The 23,314-nt window shown below is 29.1% G+C and overlaps 1 protein-coding gene across 1 annotated transcript; it reads right to left on the reverse strand.

The window, feature by feature from the left end:
* Nucleotides 1–153: 153 nt before the first annotated feature.
* Nucleotides 154–18,196, reverse strand: LOC148304551 (regulator of hypoxia-inducible factor 1-like). Its single transcript, XM_088268052.1, has 12 exons — nucleotides 18,057–18,196; nucleotides 15,037–15,143; nucleotides 12,543–12,679; nucleotides 11,705–12,038; nucleotides 10,142–10,338; nucleotides 8,395–8,567; nucleotides 7,073–7,252; nucleotides 5,122–5,298; nucleotides 3,876–4,026; nucleotides 2,924–3,104; nucleotides 1,291–1,433; nucleotides 154–562 (listed from the first exon to the last, which is right to left on the reverse strand). Exons 2-12 carry the CDS (start codon nucleotides 15,113–15,115, stop codon nucleotides 422–424), a joined length of 1,893 nt encoding a protein of 630 aa, XP_088124178.1. The 5' UTR covers nucleotides 15,116–15,143; nucleotides 18,057–18,196; the 3' UTR covers nucleotides 154–421.
* Between the last annotated feature and the right edge of the window lie 5,118 nt (nucleotides 18,197–23,314).

The following is a 23,314-nucleotide window of genomic DNA, read 5'->3' on the forward strand; positions in this document are numbered from 1 at the left end:
TATATATATATATATATATATATATATAAATGTTTGTCCGCCTCCGTAATGTAATGGTCAGCACGCTCAGCTACCATTCTGGAGGTTCCGGGTTCGGTAGGCACTGTGTCAAATAGGGCAGAAAAGCAATATATTAATTCAAAAAATCACTTCAACAGTTACCGAGTTTTATTTTCTCATTTTCTCAAAAACACCCTGTTGTTCATTGTCACTTTTGAAAAATGGTCCCTAAAAATTACATTTAACAATTATTAACATAAATTTTAAACACTATTATTTAAATTTTTAATTTAATTTCATCAAGTTTCCTCTGAAACTTAAGACCGAATTTATTCTCTAGTTTTCTGCAGTTCCAATATCATCTCTCAGTCGATCCTCTTCTTGGTCAATATACGCTGTGCTTTCAATTATGTATCATCAATCAATTTGATTTAATCTTCCAGCGATTGTTAACTACATCGGAGTATAAACTCTGCAAATTATTGAATGGCGCCTCAATAACCATGTACAGCACCACCGCGGCGATATATGTGAGGAAGAATGATATAACTGGTAGTATAACCTGCAAAAAAATGTATGTAAATGCAACATTTTTGGTATGTCCAAGTAATTGTTGACAAATCGGGATTATCTCCAATTATAGGAGTTATTTTTTATATATATTTTTTTGACTACTCAACAAAAATGAAGAAGAATATGGAAGTCTGGCAATTTACGCAGTTTTAATGTTACACGTGTAAAGTGATCACTTAAACTAACCTTTGTCGTAATCCCCGTAAATGCCCATACGTCCATATTCTTCTTCATCTTTATTGAGATGTCAGAGAATAGTAAGATTAAATTAGGTGTGTTTAGATAGTTGGGGCATATGACTCGAATGAATGAAGAAAGAGCAGTAATTAATAACAAAATTAGTAACAAATTTAATATGCGAATGTAGTTGGAAACTAATGTTTATATATATATATATATATATATATATATATATATATATATATATATATATATATATATATATATATATATATATATATATATATATATATGTATATATATATATATATACATATATAGATATACATACATATATATATTCGTATATACAAAGTATTTTAAATACTTGATCTTCACAATTCTGTGCTTATATTCTAAACCATCTCAACACACCTTACTTAATTTCATGGATAATGATTAACAAGCCTTGCATTTTTTCCTTCCATCATCACATGTTGTGTGTGTGCGTGCGTGCGTGTGTGTGTGTATGTTAAATTTATTATATATTTTACCCACCGTGATTTTATATCCAACTCGAAAAGGTGTGGGTTGAGCGAAAAGCAACGATTCTTGTACTAAGATATGAATAAGAAATGTAGCGTACGTTAGTTTTCCTGGAATATTCCACCTCGGAGAATCCAGAAAATTAAACCCGCCGACTGAAAATAATAATAATAAATTAAAACTGAATAGTTGGGTAATATATCCAAAATAAAACAAGGTTTTTGTTGGATTGAATTCTACATTTATTTATTTATATCTTAATACGTGACGCGTTTCGTCTTCTTAGGACATTATCATATCCTCATTAGAGTGTTTGATAATGTTTTAAGAAGACGAAACGCGTCACGAATTAAGATATACACAAATAAATGTAGAATTCAATCCAACAAAACCCTTGTTTTATTTTGGATATATTACCCAACAATTCAAAATGGAATTTTACCAAGTGTCTGCAGTTACAATAAATAAATTAATACTTAGATTACTAGAACTTATTTTTTTTCCTCGAACCATTTTTTTCGTAATCGATTTTTAATTCATGTTTTACTTACAATGATTAAAGAAAACACTTGTTTTATACCACTTGAGTTTTATTAAAGACTACATGTTTCAGAAGTTAAACTTCCATCATTCAGGTCTGTATAATAACTAACTAATAATGGATGTTTAACTTCTGAAACATGTAGTCTTTAATAAAACTCAAGTGGTATAAAACAAGTGTTTTTTTAAATCATTGTAACATGTCTTACCACAAAGTTAATGCCGAAACAATAAATAAAAAAAATTTACTTAGTAAATACCACCATTTCTTTAAATCTACTATGACACGTGTTTCGATGCATTATGCGTCATTTTTAAACACCGTATGTGAAGCTAATTCTAAATTTTAAACTTGAGTCCTTGGGTCGTTAAAGGTTGAATAGGGGGTAGTAGCTATTTCTTATTGTTATTTATTTATTATTTTTAAATATATATATATATATATATATATATATATATATATATATATATATATATATATATATACACACATATATATATATATATATATATATATATATATATATATATATATATATATATATATATATATATATATATATATATATATTTCTTGTGGGAACATAGACAATTGGAAGGAATCTTTAGTCAACATTTTGAGTGTGTCCAAATACTATAATTATAAGCTTAATAATAAAAATGAAAATGGTATTTTCTGGCGTTTCTCATGTGTGTGATTATAATCCAGGATTCGGATCTCACATACTAATATAAGAGTTTCTGCTTAATAAAAAGCTTCTTTACATCTCACCAATAGATGTCTCTAGTGAAGTTCTAGTAATTCAAGAACAAGGTTTCTAAATTGGTTCATATATATAGAACTTCCAAGAATTTGAGTAGTGTGGTTTTCAATAATGGGTAGAATTGGTGAATGTTACACGTGTGCAAAGTGATCACTTAAACCAGCCTATGACGGTTGTAAGCCCCGTAAATGCCCAGACTTCCATATTCTTCTTCATCTTTGATGAGATGTCAAAAAATAATATGAATCTTTAGTCATTGTCATTTTGTTAATTATATGTTAATTTTTGCCATCATACCCTCGATATTTTAGTCAAATAAGTTATAAGGTAAATATTCTTACGATCTATTTTATTTGCGTTGCAGATGAAGAGAATAGAAAACAGGGCTGATATCACTGGTTTGTGAAGCGCGGCGTAGATGGCTGAGAGAGTTATACCAATATCATTACGGAAAACATATAACTCGGCCCAAAACAAAAATACAGTTCCAGGCAGGATGATATTCAAGGCTGCTGGAATCCACTGAAAACAAATTGATATTTATACTATTAATTTTCGCCTTGTTCGCCTCTGTAGTGTAATGGTCAGTACGTTCGGCTACCGTTCTGGAGGTCCCGGGTTCGATTCCCAGGGGGGGTCAAATAAATTTAAGTGATTTTTTCACTGTATTATTTATTCAATATTACCCTGGACTGGTACCTGAAGCGGAGGGCTGATCACCTTTCCTTCATGTGTAAACGATCAAGATAACACTGCGTTTGTATTACGCAGTGCCCTATGCACCATTGGGGTGCGGATAAGGGTTTTATATATTTTTTATTATATATTATTGATTTTTGGATGCAACATTTTGAGTGTGTCTAAATACGTGTTCACAAAATCTGGATTATCTTCAAGTACAGGAATTATTTTCCTGTAATTGGAGATAATTCAGATTTTGTGAACAAGTATTTGGATAACTCAAAATGTTGTAAATAAATTATCTGGTCAAATTATAAGCTTAAATAATACAAATGAAAATATTATTTTCTGGCGTTTCTCATGTGTGTGATTCAAATGTATTCGCCTCATTAATTTGTTTAATCTTTCTTTCCTCATTCATTCGTTTTTCATGTCCAAACCATCTTAACATACCCTTCGTAATTTTATCGATAATCCTTATCTTAGGCTTGGAATCGTTCCTTATATTACTATTCGAACATCTATCATACACCGTTTTGCCATACATTTATCTGAAAGATCGTATTTCGACTGAGTTTATTTCACTGAAAGATTTATGTAATAATGGCTTACCTTCTTATTTGACAAATCAATTTTTTTCTTTTGTATATTATGTTGTATATATCCAGCGACAATACCAATGGAAAAACTGCCCATGTTCCCTTGAAATGTCAAATACATACTTTGAAAAGTTCGATCGTTTAAAAATCTCTCTCTGAAACTCCTGAAAAAATAATTCAACAAGCATATTTACAACATTAATCCAGGATTCGGGCCTCACATACTAATATAAGAGTTTCTGTTTAGTAAAAAGCTTCTTTACATCTCACTAATAGATGTCTCTAGTGATTCAAGAACAAGGTTTCTAAATTGGTTCATATATGTATATAGAACTTCCAAGAATTTGAGTAGTGTGGTTGTCAATAATGGGTAGAATTGGTGAATGTTACACGTGTGTAAAGTGATCACTCAAACCAGCCTATGACGGTCGTCAGCCCAGTAAATGCCCAGACTTCCATGTTCTTCTTCATCTTTGATGAGATGTCAAAAAATAATACAAAAAGCAAATGTTTATTCATTAATTTATTCGATAGTCACTTTGTAGTGACATAAGTAGGTTTTTCACATCAAATTTGACGTTTTATATACAAAATTAGACACCTTACACATCAATCGTGTCGGGTTGTGGTCCTGTGGTAAGTGTTGCGGACTCTTAAGCTAGGGTTTCTCGGTTCGAACCCACTATACACGATTTGATACCTATTTCTAATGATGAGCCGCTTAGACTCACATATCGCTCACTCCTTTCAAGAACGTCATAAATCAAAAAACTTGATTTTTCAGGAGAACGTTTTGAAAGTTAAAAGATATAATGCAATGTATCAAAAATAAATATCAAACCACTTATTAAACTTTTTACTGCGCAACAGATCTTTTGAGGTAAAACCTGAAGGTTTTTTCTCCATTCGAAAAATATTTAGTTTATTTAAAAAATTAATTAAACATTACATTTTCTTCAAAATGCAAAAACATCACTTTCTGCCCTGTAGCGGGTAAATATTAAGTTAAAAATATGCCACTTTTGCTGGGATATAGTACATTTTCTGGGCATTCCGAAAACATGCACAACTGAAAATTGACGATTTTTGATTTATGACGTTCTTGAAAGGAGTGAGCGATATGTAAATAGTATGAATTTGAAGTACTTTGTAAATAATTAAAACACAGATATTTATCATTTTTGTATTAATAAAATAAAAATTGGACAATAATAATAAAATAAAAAAAAAATCTATTTTAATATTTAAATAAAACTTACTCCGGTGACAAATTCTTGGATGCAGAAAATCTCCCAATGTATGTGATGACTCCTGGAATTAGTATCGCAGCAGTCAAAAATACTCCGAGAATACGCTTTCTCCATTTTGGGTATTTGAAAGCTATCATCAGCACTAATAAACTGACACAATAGTTCTGCATGTCGACTGATAGGTACCTTCAACATAAAATGCCAATCAACATAAAGCCAATAAAAAAACCTCGAAATGAAATATTTGGTACAAATTCGGGTAAATATTGCAGTTAATGCAACAAATACAAAAACCTTGAAATGACACATTTGGTACAAATCTGGGTAAATATTCAATCAACACAAAGAAAACGAAAACCTCGAAATTAAATAATTGGTACAAATTTGGGTAAATATTGCAGTTAATACAACAAATACAAAAACCTTGAAATGTAATATTTGTGACAAAATATTTAATCAACACAATGAAAACGAAATCCTCGAAATGAAATAATTGGTACAAATTTGGGTTAATATTACAGTTAACATAACAAATACAAAAACCTTGAAATTAAATATTTTGTACAAATTTAGGTAAATATCCAATCAACACAAAGAAAACAAAAACCTCGAAATGAAATATTTGGTACAAATTTGGGTAAATATTGCAGTTTACACAACAAATACAAAAAACCTCGATATGAAATATTTGGTACAAATTTGTGTAAATATTGCAGTTAACACAATAATAATAATAATAAAACCCTTATCCGCACCCCAATGGTGCATAGGGCACTGCTTCATATAAATGCAGTGTTATCTTGATCGTTTTACACATGAAGGAAAGATGATCAGCCCTCCGCTTCAGGTACCAATCCAGGGTAATATTGAATAAATATTACAGTGAAAAAATCACTTGTATTTATTTGCCCCCCCCCTTGGGAATCGAACCCGGGACCTCCAGAACGGTAGCCGAGCGTGCTGACCATTACACTACGGAGGCGAACTAAAGCTGAGCAGTTAACACAACAAATATAAAAACCTTGAAATGAAACATTTTGTACAAAATTGGGTAAATATTTGCCACAAATTGACAAAAATCAAACCTCTTCTATCACCATAAACCTTTAGTCTCTGTATCGTAAATTTAATTTCCATCATCTTGACAATTATTTGATACTGTATATTATATGCGACATAAACAAAGAACAGCAGTTTAAAGTGAAATGTTCGCAATCCATAATTATCATCCTAAAACACCGCTTTGAGTCCTTTTTCCAGTGGTATGTTGGCTGTTGAAAGTACATTGAATAAAGGGATTTACTACATTTATTAGAGGCGTCTTAACATGTGATAAAACATCGTTTTTATACGAAAGATAGAATTTTATGGAAGTTAATTTAAAGAATTTATTGATTAATTTATGGAAGTAAGATAGAATTCCATGGATTTTATGAAAGTCCCAGAGTTTACTGCCTGGCATTTGGTTGGCTAAAATGATCACTTTATACACTTCGCTCACCCCTTTCAACAACGTCATATATAAAAAAACGTAAATTTTCAGTTTTGCATGTTTTCGGAATGCCCAAAAAATGTACTATATCCCAGCAAAAGCGGCTTATTTTCAACTTAATAATTACCCGCTATAGGGCATAAAGTGTTGTTTTTTCATTTTGAAGAAAAGGTATCGTAATTATTGTTTTTTAAATATTTTTCAAATGGAGAAAAAAATCAGGTTTTACCTAAAAATATTTGTTGCAAAGTGAAAATTCAATAAATGGCTTGATTTTTATTTTTAATACATTTCATTGTATACTTCAACTTTAAAAACGATCTCCTGAAAAATCAAGTTTTTTTGATATATGACGTTGTTGAAAAGACTTGTGAAACTTTCACCATTCTGCCCATAATTGAACATCCATTTTGCATTTTTTTTAAAGGTTAAAAAAGGTTAAATCTAGTAATTATAAGTTATTATTACCATCCATGAGCGACGCAATCGACTGATCCAAACAAAGTATTAATATATAGTAGATTGGCCCACCAATACTTCTCACATGTTTTTATCTCATGATCTGCCAAAGGAGTTAAGGGTCCCTCGGCGAGATGTTCGAGCCATAATAGCGATACAAAAACTATGAAACTGTATGACGGAGTTAATCTGGAACAAAATAAAATGAAACGGTCAAAATATACGAAATACACAAACGATAAAATATGCCAAGTTTACATTGTAGAAGTAAGTAAAGTATTTTTAAATTTTAAGCTGAAAATTTCATTCACTGACTAATTTACTTGAGCAAATTATTCTGAAATAATATGAGTTTGCAGTGTGCAGTTTACAGTTTGCTGACATTTGTTATATTTATGTCATTAATTAATTCGCCAGTCACATTGTAATAATATCAATCCATTTTAAATTTAAGTTTCATCTAGTAAACACCACTATTTCTTAAAATCTATTTTTACACGTGTGTCGATGCTTTCCTCGTCATTTTCAAAGACCGCATGTGAAGCCTATTCTCAATTTTAGAGCTGGGTCCTTGGCATGTTGACTCTTGAGAGATTCACAATAAAAAAAATTAAAGTAAAATTTAATTAAAATGGATAGATTTTGCCACAGAGTGACTGCCGGATCAATTATTGAAAAAACATTTACCCATTTTTAACTAAAGTATTTTTATTTCTTAAAATCTACTGTGCAACTGCTGTGTATGAGTGAGGAAAGAACGATAAAACAAATTTATGAGGCAAATGTAGTTGGAAAAAGGAGCAGAGGAAGATTGAGAAAATTTTGACACGATCAGATATGCCAAATACTTAAAAGTGGTCAGGTTAGGAATCGATATAATCGGCGGGTACTTGTGAGGTGATTATGTTTATATATATATATATATATATATATATATATATATATATATATATATATATATATATATATATATATATATATATATATATATATATATATATATATATATATATATATATATATATATATATATATATATATATATATATATATATATATATATATATATATATATATATATATATATATATATATATATATATATATATATATATATATATATATATATATATATATATATATATATATATATATATATATATATATATATATATATATATATATATATATATATATATATATATATATATATATATATATATATATATATATATATATATATATATATATATATATATATTTATATATATATATATATATATATATATATATATATATATATATGTATGTAGTATCATAGTTAATTTCACCTGAAACATCGCTGAACTAAATGGCTAAAGATCGTCTTGAAAATCTGAACGTCACGATTATTCTCTAGGTATTTCAGGAAATTAATTGTCATAAGAAAACTGGACAAACAAAAGTATATTTGAACGCAAAGCGTCAAACTGTATCCAAACTGATATCTTGGAGCTGAAAATATCTGAAAGAAAAAGTAAATTTTCAATTATAATAATAATAAATATTCGTTGGACCGGACATTCATTTTAACTAAAAGGATAAGCACATACGAGTACTTACATGTTTTTTTTTATAGAAAAATATTGGTAATATTAGTACTTACTGAGATTTCTATGTCTACCGGTTTCGAGACGTACCCGTCTCTTGGTCAAGACAATCACTACCACACCATTTAAACAATACTACCCTTCACTACTATAGCACTATTTACACACTTAAAACTACACAAAATGTTTAACACATGCGATTTTGGTCGACCAACATGCACTAGAGGTTGCAGCACAAACATGCATTAAGAGCCGTTTTAAGAGCCGTTGTTAATGTTTGCATGCTGTAGTAGTGATTGTCCTGACGAAGAGACGGGTACGTCTCGAAAACGGTGGACACAAAAATCTCGTTGAGTGGTTATATACTAATATTACTAACATTTTTGTTAAAAAAAAAGTAAAACTCACTAACCACAAAGTAAATGAGTCTGAAAGAATTTAAAAACAAATGTTGTATTTACTGTTACGAGATATAAATATATTTATATATATATATTTATATATTTATATATACATATATATATATATATATATATATATATATATATATATATATATATATATATATATATATATATATATATATATATATATATATATATATATATATATATATATATATATATATATATATATATATATATATATATATATATATATATATATATATATATATATATATATATATATATATATATATATATATATATATATATATATATATATATATATATATATATATATATATATATATATATATATTTATATATATATATATTTATATATATATATATATATATATATATATATATATATATATATATATATATATATATATATATATATATATATATATATATATATATATATATATATATATATATATACATATATATTTATATATATATATATATATATATATATATATATATCTTTATATAAATATATATACATATATATATATATATACACACATATATATATATATATATATATATATATATATATATATATATATATATATATATATATATATATATATATATATATAAATATATATCAGTGGCGGTACTTCCATAGAAGCCCATAAGCCTGGCTTCCCTAACAACTACGAATAAAAATTACTAAATCTGCATCAAACTATTAAAAATACATAATTAGGGTATGGTTGTTCTTAAATTATCGCGCGCTTGTTCGTGGTACTGGAATCATCTAGCCGAGAATAGCCGAGATTACAATGCATTGTTTATCTTTATAATGTTTTTTGGGGGTTTACTGTACTGGGAATGGTATGAATGGAAGCAATTATAGGTACGTTATGTATTCACGAAAGTGAAAAATAAGGGCTTGCCTTACTGGTAAACCCTAGGCACGCCACTGATATATATAAATACATATATATGATATAAATTAATTGTTAATAATAGTTTATATTAGTTGTAATAAAAAATAAATAAATCATTAATAATATTCAGAATAACACACTTACATTTTCAAGGTATTCAGGATTCATAGGATATAAATTAACGATAATGACATAAAAGTGAGTTGTTGTAACCAAAAATGTTAATATTACTCTCATTCCTTGTAAGGCAAACATCCAATTCTTCCCATCGCTTGGCGGTACTACAAGCTTTCTCCAATTGTTCGGTATGTTGAAAGCATAAAGGATCTCGCGACAAATATCTGAAAACACATGAGTTTCCACACTCAATTGGAATAAAGTATTAAGTAAGACGTGCTGACATAGGGGGAGGTCACAACAAATCTATTGCACACTAAAAAGTTCAATAAGTGGCTTGATATTTATTTTTAATACATTTTATTATATTCTTAACTTTAAAAACGATCTCCTGAAGAATTAAGTTTTTTGATATATCACTCACTCCTTTCAAGAACGTCATAAATAAAAAATCGTAAATTTTCAGCTGTGCATATTTTCGAAGTGCCCAGAAAATTTACTATATCCCAGTAAAAAGCATATTTTGAACTTAATACTAACCTGAAGATGAAGAGGAATATAATTTGATGGGATGTCAAAAATAATATGAAAATAACTCCTGTAATTGGAAATAATCCAGATTTTGTGAACAAGTATTTGGACATACTCAAAATGTTGTAAATAAAACCCACAATTTGCATTCCGATTGAGTATTTATTTTAAAATCTTATCTTATGATTTTAAAAGTAGGCGGCACATATAGAGTTATAATGTCCCATTTTATTATTTTAAATGGATATTTCCAAAAAGTGATTGAGTAGAATTGTTTTTCTCGCAAACGTTAAGTAATATAGGTCACATAGATTTATTTAACACTGGTCTCACTCATTTCAAACAACAGTGTTTAATATCCCTGAATTTGAGCGAAATGTGAGTATAATGTTCTTGCGATCTTTTTTTTCCCACACTTTATTATTCCTATATTTCATGTACTAAAATTTATATTATTTTTTTATTAAAAAATTTTAACAAAATACACATTAAAATAATACAAAATAGTTGGTAAATATACAATACTTTTCAATTATAACGTTTCTACCTCTCTAATAAAGTAGATACTTGTGTGTAGAGAGGGAGTTCGTTTTGCAATTATTATTTTTTTAAACAAAGTAAATTAAACAATGTGAATTAAAATTAAAATTAAAAGTAAACAAAGTAAATTAAAAATAAAAAAAAATTAAAAATTCTTTGGTATTGAGTCTAGGTAAGGGTGAGTCTTATATGTTTTTTTTTATTTTAGTTTTAAAGATTTGATAATTTTCTAGAGATTTTAAGTTTTCAGGAAGTTTATTTTAAAAAATTACCTACGTACGTATAATGGTTTAACACTGCTGTTATTCTTCTATGTAACATTAAATTATTAGAAAATCTAGGGTTATGTGAAATTTGTACTTCAGTTGTAATGCTATGTTTATCATTTTTGCCCTTCTATCTATATATTTTATATTGAGTGATGTACTTATGTTCCCATTATATTGCTGTATATTCATGATAATTCCCTTATACTCTATATAAATGCACCAATAAATAAAATTAAATAAATAAAAATACCTTTTTTCTCGTCTTCTTTCTTTATAAAAAGGCTGGAGATAACGTTAAGCAGTAACACAAGAGCGACAGTGTACGCGAACAGGTAAGCGGCCATACTCGGGGTTCTTGGCTTGTATTTGCTGACACACCGGTTGACCACAGTAGCATTGCCGCCGAAGCCATACTTATCCATCATCTCTCTATCCGCCCACTTCTGCACGGCTGCTTGTAGTTCAGTTCCGCCTTCGTGTAAGGAATCCACAGGAACACCTAGAGACTCGGATCTCTTGGAAACACACACTCCCCTGTGCAGGATGTCATGACGGAAGTTGGTCTTTGTCTGAGCGCTGATATTCTAAAATAAATGGTATACTTTTAACATCAACATAGCTGAGAAAGAGTATGGATATCTGGGTGTTTACAAGGCTAACGACATATTAAAAATAATAATATTTACAACATGTTACAGTTAATTACCCTTCCCTTACGATGCTAAAAACTTCCACGCACTCCATATGAAATTGTGATTTAAAAAACGGAAAAAACTTCTACATGTTGTATGCATTTTATTGAGCATGATGACAAGGTTCTTGTCGAAACCAGTTGGAAAAAGTGTACCAATAAAACTGGTTAAAACAAAGTTTTTATTTTATTTTATAAAGTTTATAAAATGTGCCACAAAGTATCTGCGAAAAACATTAAAGAAAATATTTTATAATACATTTTTGTTTGTTTTTCTTTTTTCTTTCTTAGATTAACATGTATATAATTCATTTAATTTATTTAGTATGTGTGTACCTATGTATATATCGGGGACATTTTTTAATTGTTAATTATTATAAATAGTAAATAAATTTACCTTAATTCTGTACCACAAGTCTCCTGGATTGTCTGTCGTCAGTTGAATATCCACCAAACAATACAGTCCACGAGGATTATTGGACATGCACTCATCGTAGTCATCTAATTTGAAGAGCTCCGGCAAATTTCTGTAATCTTTATGAAAAATTCATAGTTTTTTCAATTTTCTGATAAACTTTTTAAGAAATGTTCAGTATCACGACTTATTTGCCTTTCACGTGGACCATAGGCTCCCAAACTGGACAATATCTACCCACTTGAGGACAAAGAAGGGATTTCGGACGGCAATGGTGGCTGGGGGAGAATTACTTTTAAAGAAATATTCAGTATCACGACTTATTTGCATTTGACGTGGACCATAGGCTCCCAAACTGGACAATATCGCCCACTTGAGGACAAAAAAGGAATTTCGGACGGCAATGGTGGCTGGGAGAGAATCACTTTTAATGAAATATTCAGTATTACGACTTATTTGCCTTTCACGTGGACCATAGGTTCCCAAACTGGACAATATCACCCACTTGAGGACAGAGAAGAAATTTTGGAGGGCAATGGTGGCTGGGGGAGAATTTGGAGGGCAATGTGAAGAGTCAAATGAACAAAATGGATTATTGAAGAAATAATAGATTGTTGTAACATATTTAAAGTTTTAAACCTTCATATCTCTCTTATTTCTCTACATATTTCAAAAAGAATGCTACCGATAGTCTTGTGATTTTTCATATTAATATATAAGTCAACATAATATAATCACACATCGTAATATTCATCTATTGTGCACAATCATCAAGCTCCGTAAAACATCGTATTTTGGTCACATAATGAGAGGTGAAAAGCATGCCATCCTACAACTGGTGATAAAAGGGAAGATTGAGGGTCGCAGAGGGGTTGGAAGAAGGCAGCTTTCCTGGCTTCGGAACATTCCAGGGTGGACTGGGATGAGAGGTGTGGAAGAGCTGTTTCATGCTGCCCAGGACAGACAAGGTTTCTCCCAAGTGATCGTCAACATCGGAGGGACCCAGCAGGATACATTAATAACAGAGAATACTAACTTACAAAGAAGTGTAAGCGAGTGTTTTTGCCTAGAATTTTCACTCATGAATTACATGAAATTATAGTAACTTTAAACATAAAGAGTAAATCTACTCACAAGTAGGCATAGGCTATGAAACTTATAAAGTTGAAGCCTGAGTAGGGACATGATAAACGGTGTTGCATAAGCCGTAGCTAGATTTCAGAGTCACTTGAACGTTAAGTAATTTAAAAAAAATACAAAGAAGTGTACTGTGTGAGGTGTGTGTAAAATGCACACCAAGACCTACCAAAATTCATTTTTAAATCGAGCCTGCGATATGTGCAATGAAATAGATATCAATAATGTTTCTTTTAATATGTTTAAAAGAAATATTGTTCATGTCTATTTGACCAGTTGATAAAGAAATTTTCTATATAGTTATACTTTTATGACAGTTAATTTTTAAAAAATATATATTTTTAGATTACTTAGGTGGAAACCTTTAATTGGATTTTTTTTTTGTATTTTATCATATAATAATGATTAAAGAAAACTCTTGTTTTTTACCACTCAAGTGGTAAAAAACAAGTGTTTTCTTAATCATTGTAATATGTCTTACCACAAAGTTAATCCCGAAACAATAAATAAAATTATCATATAATGTTATTTTTGTGAAATATTCTTTTGGTTTTCTAATAAATAAAAATAAATATATATTTGTGTTTTTATGACTTTGTACAACACTCCTGAGCAATTGCGGCTTATCAAAATATAAATATTTTATTATTAATTTATTCGGCATTAACTTTGTGGATTGACATGTTAATAATATTTTTTTAAATTAAACACTTGAATATACCACTTTAATGAGTTTTATTTATTTTTAATTAATGTTTTACTAAGTAAATACCACTATTTCTTAAAATCTACTATGACACGTGTTTCGATGCATTCCGCATCATTTTCAAACACCGTTTGTGAAGCTAATTCTAAATTTTAGAGTTGGGTCCTTGGGACGTTGAAGGTTGAAGAGGGGGTAGTAGCTGTTTCTTATTTTTATTTATTAATTTAATTTTTATTTTTAATTTTTATTTCTTATCAGAGGGAATATAGACAAAAGGGGGGACGCTTTAGTCATTGTCATATTGTTAATTATGGGTTTATTGTTATTTATATTCTTATGAATTTCTATTGTTTCAAAATGTTGCAGTTTATGGCTTTTCGTATTGATTATTTTGAGGATTTCTACTTTATTGTGGTTTAATTTGTGATCATTATCTATTAAATGGTAAGCGAATTCCGAAAAATTATTATTTCTCAAACATAATTCATGTTTCCTGATTCTTGTTTTATACGACTAGATTCGAAAACTTAGAGATGTTTTCATCTTCTGGCAAAAATTAAAACTAACTAACAAAAAATATATTTAGGGGTATATATATGTAGGTTAATAAATACATAAATATTATATCCTTACCTTCATAGTTTTGTTCATTTCCTCCCCGATAATATCCAACTGCTAATACCAACAAACAGATAATTGTACTAAAATGCATACTTGTATTTTTCTTCTAGGAAAGCCGTCTGAAAATATAAATATACAAGTTTAGAGCAACACTAGTATAATTATGAATAAAGTTATTGATATTATTTTTTGACATCTCATCAAAGACGAAGAAGAATATGGAAGTCTGGGCATTCACGGGGCTGACGACCGTTATAGGCTAGTTTGAGTGATCACTTTACACACGTGTAACATTCACCAATTCTACCCATTATTAACAACCACACAACTCAAATTCTTGGAAGTTCTATATAAATGAACCAATTTCGAAACATTGTTCTTGAATCACTAGAACTTCACTAAACACATCTATTGGTGAAATGAAAAGAAGCTATTTATTAAGCAGAAAGTCATTTATTAGTATGTGATATTCGAATCCTGGATTTTAATCACATACATGAGAAACGCCAGAAAATATCATTTTCATTTTTATTATTTTAGCTTATAATTTGACCAGATAATTGATTTACAACATTTTGAGTGTTTCCAAATACTTGTTCATAAATCTGGATTATCTCCATAACATATAATTAACTCCTATAATTGGAGGTAATCTAGATTTGTGAACAAGTATTTGGACACACTCAAAATGTTGAGTTATTGATGTTGTTATAAATAAATGTTGGATATCTGCCCGTGTTAAGCTATTTAGAAAATTCTCCCTCTCTCTTGTCAGCGGACACTAAAAGAACGTATGGTTTGCATCCCCTATATCTTGTCCACATTCGCAATCTGGTGATGTAACGCTTTTTATCTTATAGAGATACACAGGCGGTGAGCAGTGCCCAGACTTTAGGCGACATAACATCGAGATGGAAGATCTAGACCAATGATACTCAACCTTTTTTTTCTTCGGGCGGCATACATATATTTGTAAAGCTACGCGGGCCGCAACACTATACTGGTATGACAAAAAATATCATGAAACCCACCACTTCCGTTTTTTTGGAAAACCATTTGAGATTTATAAAAATATGACCAAAACAGAATAATAATAGCGCGCATATTTGTCTGTCAAATGTTTGTTTTTTTGGGAATAAATCTAGCGTGTGCAGTAGCAACACTCTTATACCAGATCTGATGTTGACACGACAATGACCATCCTCTTCGGGTTTCCATGTCTGTACTTCAAAGTCGAAATAAATCTCAAGATATACGATCCTATATTTATAGAATGCCAGATTTTGTAAATCATGTTCCTGATAATTAATGTGTTGGGGGCCGCACAAAAAAGCTTGGCGCAGGTTGAGTATAGCTGATATAGACAAAGATAAGTTCCAGTACCATGGTTTAGATAGGATTTCAACGTGAATATTGGCGTAATATGCTCCTCGATGCTGTTTGAACTCTTCCCAATGTTTGTCCCAGATTGATCTATGTATACATTTTAATGGTTTTCAAAGTTCCGAGACGGAAAATATTCAACAATTGACAACTTACGACAGTCAAACAACTGTATACTTAAACTACCCTTACAGATCCATTTAATAATAACCCTCAGATAACACACGACAGCACCTCACAGCACAGCCCACAAATTACAATTAACACGCTTTATAGTAACGTACATAGAACTACAAGATCCATAACACGGAAACACATCAAACAAAATCTTGTTTTGTACCTGTTTTAGTCAAAAGAACTTAGATTAACATACATTTAAGTAAAACCTGCTTGCTTTATTTATAAAGTCATCAAAAACATAAGCAAACTATAAAAGTGATATTAATAAGTGGATTATGTAAATGTGCAGCTCTGAAATATGTAGATCGTATCATTCAGCCATGTCGTATTTGATTGCAGAAACAATTTTATAATTTCAAATCAATTTTATCAAATGTTCCCTCGGCACGGGAAAACTCGGTGAGGGCATATTATTATAATTTCTTTTTTTTTGTACTTCCATTTCTTGGTGGAACTGCATTTAATAGAATAAATAACTATGTACAGTGACTCTCATAACGAGCAAATAAAAATGTGAAATAAGTTGCTTCCTTAACGAGCGATGTTTCGCATAACGTTATGCAAAGATTGTGTCATTAGCTTATAGCATGGGATTCGAGCTTATTCGTGCTTATAGCATTGGATAACAACGATATCGAAGAGCTTGTGAAAGAGTCCGGCCAAGACCTGACTACCGAAGAGCTTATGGAGTTTATAGCACTACTTAAACTCATTCAGTTTAATCATGATTTTCAACCCCTGCCTTGATATATTTTATAATTTCTTAATTGTTATTATTTGTATGATGTCCCTCACTCCTTTAATATATCAAAAAACTTGATTTTTCAGGAGATCGTTTTTAATGTTTAAGAATATAATAAAATGTATTAAAAATAAATATCAAGCCACTCATTTAACTTTTCGCTGTGCAACAGATCTTTTTAGGTAAAACCTGAAGGTTTTTTCTCCATTTGAAAAAAAAACAATTTTTATAAAATAATTAAAATATACTTTTTCTTCAAAATGCAAAAACAATGTCTTTCTGGCCTGTAGCTGGTAAATATTTAAATAAAAAAATATGCCGCTTTTGCTGGGATATAGTACATTTTATGGGCAATCGGAAAACATGCACTACTGAAAATTGACGATTTTCGATATATGACGTCGTTGAAAGGAGTGAGCGAAGTACAAAAAAGTGTCTAAGACATTCAATAAAACATAAATAAAACATCACTACTTTTTATAAACCACATTCGGAAAATTGTCATGAAATATTACACCCTTAAAGTCGCAAACAAGGAAAAACCATAAATCCATTTCATATCAATAAAAAATATATATATAAAACAAAACACATCACATCATGGTAGCACTTTTTCACTGTAGCTTTAAGGGATTAATACACTTTTCTCTCTAGATCTTCTTATTAATAGACCCAACATTTCCTCCCCAGTTTCCTGTCCCATATAGAAGTAACATCCTTTACTTACGTCATTTGTATAATTTAAAAAATATATCCACTTCTAGAACTTTCTCCCCGTGTATTGATAATCAAGCCACCGTCTCGATTATACGTGATGCCATATACTCCATCGAGTTTGATCGGGGTCAAAGATATGTCACATTCAAGCCTTCCTAACAGCTCGACAATCCTATTGAAACTGACTAGGCTATATGAAATATAGAACTTTCATCACTCATCTGCGTTGTAACTTGCATCAATATTCACTATTGATAGGTTATTGCCAACTATTCAAAAACCATGTTCAAAGTTGAAGGATACGAACTACATTATATGCGTACAAATATGTATATATGTATATTGAAATTATTCAAATCTGTTTCGCTTAAAATTTAAATAATTTAAATAGTTAGCTTATTAATGAGCGGACTTTATAACGTTGAAAAAATAAAGGTACGAGGATTAGAGGTTGAAAAGTTTTGGCTCTGATACAAATAATTATATATTTTATATATATATTTATATAAAAAAAAAAAAATATATATATATATATATATATATATATATATATATATATATATATATATATATATATATATATATATATATATATATATATATATATATATATATATATATATATATTGTATATATATATATATATATATATATATATATATATATATATATGTATATGTATATATATATATATATGTATATATATATATATATATATATATATATATATATATATATATATATATATATATATATATATATATATATATATATATATATATATATATATATATATATATATATATATATATATATATATATATATATATATATATATATATATATATATATATATATATATATATATATATATATATATATATATATATATATATATATATATATATATATATATATATATATATATATATATATATATATATATATATATATATATATATATATATATATATATATATATATATATATATATATATATATATATATATATATATATATATATATATATATATATATATATATATATATATATATATATATATATATATATATATATATATATATATATATATATATATATATATATATATATATATATTCATTCAAACCCTTTTCCGCACCCCAATGGTGCAGAGGGCACTGCATTATAAACACAGTGTTTTTTTGATCGTTAACACACGAAGGAAAGGTGATCAGCCTTCCGCTTCAGGTACCAGTCCAGGGTAATATTGAATAAATATTAGAGTGAAAAAATCACTTATATTTATTTGACCCGGAATTTATTTGACTGGGAATCGAACCCGGGACCTCCAGAACGGTAGCCGAGCGTGCTGATCATTACACTTCGGAGGCGGACAAATATATATATATGTTTATTTAAATATATATTTAAATATATATATATATATATATATATATATATATATATATATATATATATATATATATATATATATATATATATATATATATATATATATATATATACAAATTAACTTCTGGTACAAAAATAAGCTGTTTTTGCTCAGCGTTCAACATCAAAATATGGTTTGATTCACGATTTTTAATTTGACACTGTTTTTAATAATAATTTTATTCATATTGCGTCCACAAAATATTTTTATGTAAATATCAGCCTGTATGAAAAAGGAAAAATGTTTAATTATTACAACATTCAGCATATTTATAACCCTTTCTTGCCGTAGAAGGTGTTTAAAAACATTTTTATCAGAATATTTGTTTATTTTACATGTTTAGGTTCGACTAAAGCTTTTTTGTATTTTAAAAGCATTGTTAGCTTTGGAGAATGGTAATATAACACTGTTCTTATCATTCGTAGTTCGCATTGTGTAATACCACTTAAAAATAAGTTGTATTTTACTAAGTGTGTAAAATATTGTGTCTGTGTATTGAATACTAAAATGTTTTATAATTAAAATGTAACTTTGTTTAAAAATCACTATAAATATTTTATTATAACTTAATTACAATGTCCAACGGTTTCGAAGCTAACCGCTTCTTTATCAAGACTGATTAATACTAAAACACTTTCTACTAAACATTATTCAAAATATTTTGACGGTTAGGGAAAGAAGCTTAGGTAGATCCCAAGTGGCTTTATTTTTTTGTGTTAATTGGCAGTCACAGTCAAAAGGGATCAAAGATGATGAGTGCTTGGGAACATATTGAATAACGGACTTTTAGATAAAATTTAATACTTGATGAAGATATGCTATCTATCTACTTCTTTGAAAACAATAATTACTATTATTTTGGATAATAATGAAAGTAGATAAAGCGTAGCTGAAATGGATTAGAAAAAGATACGGCAAAATGTTTGAATGGTGAAATGAGAAAAAAATGCAAGGCGGAAATAGATTAGGAAATAGAATAAGAATTACCTATAACATTATTCTTCTAACCCCTATCCTCACCCAATAGTGCATAGGGCACTGCATCGTATTGACGCATCATTCCTGCGCTTCAGTCCAGACTGCAGACCTGTCCAGGGTAATATTAAATAAATATTACACCGTAAATCACTAATATTTATTTTCAGTCACTCCAGAGAATCGAACCCGGGACCTCCATTACGGTAGCTTAATACGCTTAACATTTCACCACGGAGACAGATCGATAAAATTAAGAAATAAAAAAATCACCTTAAACAAAAACATTTTGATAATTCTCTTTAAAATGCGACGTGTGTTAGAAACTAGTCAGTTGTTTTTACGGTACTCATAAACGTATCACCATATGCGTTTACGTCATACGAGATAAAAATCAATAAAAATAATAATCGTTGATTTAAAATTTGAATATGTTAATAATATTCGGCGAGAGAAGCCACATATGCCTGGCACCCAAACATTACAATATTGCGCCACATTATATAAAATTACAAATAAATATTAATAATCTAAAGAAGCAAGTAAAGAAGTAGCTTCTCGATATGGGACAAATATTTTGATCTTGTTTATATAATTGATATTAGTAATGTTAGTAAATAACCACTCACCGACTACTTCTGTCTACCGGTTTCGAGACGTACCCGTCTCTTCGTCAGGACATACACTACAATTTAACAATCATGCGAACAACACTACACCACACCCACTTAGTACTATTCACATACACTATCACTACACATGCAAAACATGCAGAGCGAGTTGTTAGTCCCACCATGCTTTTGGGAAACTTCCCAAAAGCCCAAGTTGTTAGTCCAACTTCCCAAGTTGTTAGTCCCACCATGCTTTTGGGAAGTTTCCCAAAAGCATGGTGGGACTAACAACTCGCTCTGCATGTTTTGCATGTGTAGTGATAGTGTATGTGAATAGTACTAAGTGGGTGTGGTGTAGTGTTGTTCGCATGATTGTTAAATTGTAGTGTATGTCCTGACGAAGAGACGGGTACGTCTCGAAACCGGTAGACAGAAGTAGTCGGTGAGTGGTTATTTACTAACATTACTAATATCAATTAAAATGTTTGACCACAAAGTAAATGCTTTGAATATAAATAATATTGTTTATATAAATTTTTATAATTTTTTCTTTTATCAATTAACTTTGTTTTGTATTGTTTTGCTTGTATTATCTAGATAAAATATTCCTTTTTTTATAAAATTTAATTGAATGTCTTAATTAAAAAAGCCTTCATACTGTTAAATGCGGACCCTGCGAGTCCTAATCGCACTCCCAGTTGCTTTTGAAGACTGCCATTTTCAGTCGCGTACACTCCCAAGTACTTGAAAGTCTCAACCCTTTCGATGCGCTGGTTACTCAACATCAAGGGTTGTTGGGCATCTAGGCATGAGCTGTTGCACAACACATGGGTTTTTGCAACGCTTATCGTAAGCCCCATGTAAGACCACTGCTGACAATTCGTCGGCAGTTCTCGTCAGAACTTCGGGACGCGGATCTGACTTGGAAGGATGCAAGGGAGCTGGCAGCCGACAGAAAAACCTGGAGACAGTTTTTGGACTCCATATGCTCTACCTAGGGAGCAGATATGGTTTAATTAATTAAATGAATGTCTTGTCACGGGCTACGCTTAATGAAGCGTTCATAAAAAATATAATGTTTGAAAAAAAATATATTACAGTATTTTATTAAGTACCTATTGTAAAAAAAATAACCATAAAAATCAATTAAAATATTCATGCGACTTTTATGATAATAACTATGGTTATATACGCATACGTGTTTTATAAATTAAAAAAAAAAACTTTGCAACAGGAAAAATATATCAATATAAATTGATCCTATTTACAATTTTTGATGTTTGTGTTCACATATTTAAATTTACGATCAAAATATTTCAATTTAGTGCTGTATCTACCATTGAGCGTTAGAGGAAGAATATTCGTACTAATAAGAAAGTATGTAAGAAAAATAAACTTCTTCTTCTTCTTCTGCTTAGTGTAGGCCTTGTGGTCTATTTATAAGAGGGATTAGCCTCCTGCGATGTCGATTCTCAGCTGTCAATCCATCTCTTTGGTGGTCTGCACGGAAGTCGTCTACCTTGGGATTGCCCGTGCAGTGCAATGTGTGGGAGTCTAGATGGTTCCATACCATTGTCTTCTTCGTTGCCTTCCCCACCTGACGACATCTTCCATCTCGCGTATTTCTTGATTTATTGATTTGGCATTTAATTTGTAGAACTCCATTTTAATTAATGTTTTTATTTATAAATCTAACACAGATTTTTGGAGTCTATTAAGTAGACTTTTTGAGTCTACTAAGTACTAACTTAGTAGACTCAAAAAATCTGTGTTTGATTTATAAATGAATACATAAATCTCGTATTTCTCTTATCCTGGTGTTCCCTATTCTATATCGTAGGTAGACACTAGCCAGATATGCTCCTTACAGTCATATATCTGACACTCTTAGCGCGATTTTTGAGGCTGCGGTGTCCGCTCTGCAATTGATCCCATGTGTCATGACGATATTAAAAAACAAATATTAAAAAAAATAGAATAATTTATTTTTATTTTTAACCTTAAATTAACTTAAAATTATGAAATTCAACTTAAAATGAACATAACGCATTACAAATCATACAAATATATATATATATATATATATATATATATATATATATATATATATATATATATATATATATATATATATATATATATATATATATATATATATATATATATATATATATATATATATATATATATATTTATATATATATATATTTATATATATATATATATATATATATATATATATATAT

This window comes from Brachycentrus maculatus, unplaced genomic scaffold (assembly GCF_059751285.1).
Source record: "Brachycentrus maculatus isolate JH-2025_06_01 unplaced genomic scaffold, ASM5975128v1 h1tg000311l, whole genome shotgun sequence".
In the NCBI taxonomy this organism is placed as follows: Eukaryota; Metazoa; Arthropoda; class Insecta; order Trichoptera; family Brachycentridae; genus Brachycentrus; species Brachycentrus maculatus.

What these genes read in the sequence shown, in the direction of transcription:
- LOC148304551 (XM_088268052.1), bottom strand. Translation starts at nt 15,115, where the DNA reads ATGCATTTTAGTACAATTATCTGTTTGTTGGTATTAGCAGTTGGATAT. An exon ending in GAAAGAAGACGAGAAAAAAG is followed by an intron (nt 10,339 to 11,704) that starts GTATTTTTATTT and finishes ATGTGTTTTCAG; the next exon opens with ATATTTGTCGCGAGATCCTT. An exon ending in GAGTTGGATATAAAATCACG is followed by an intron (nt 563 to 1,290) that starts GTGGGTAAAATA and finishes ATTTTTTTGCAG; the next exon opens with GTTATACTACCAGTTATATC.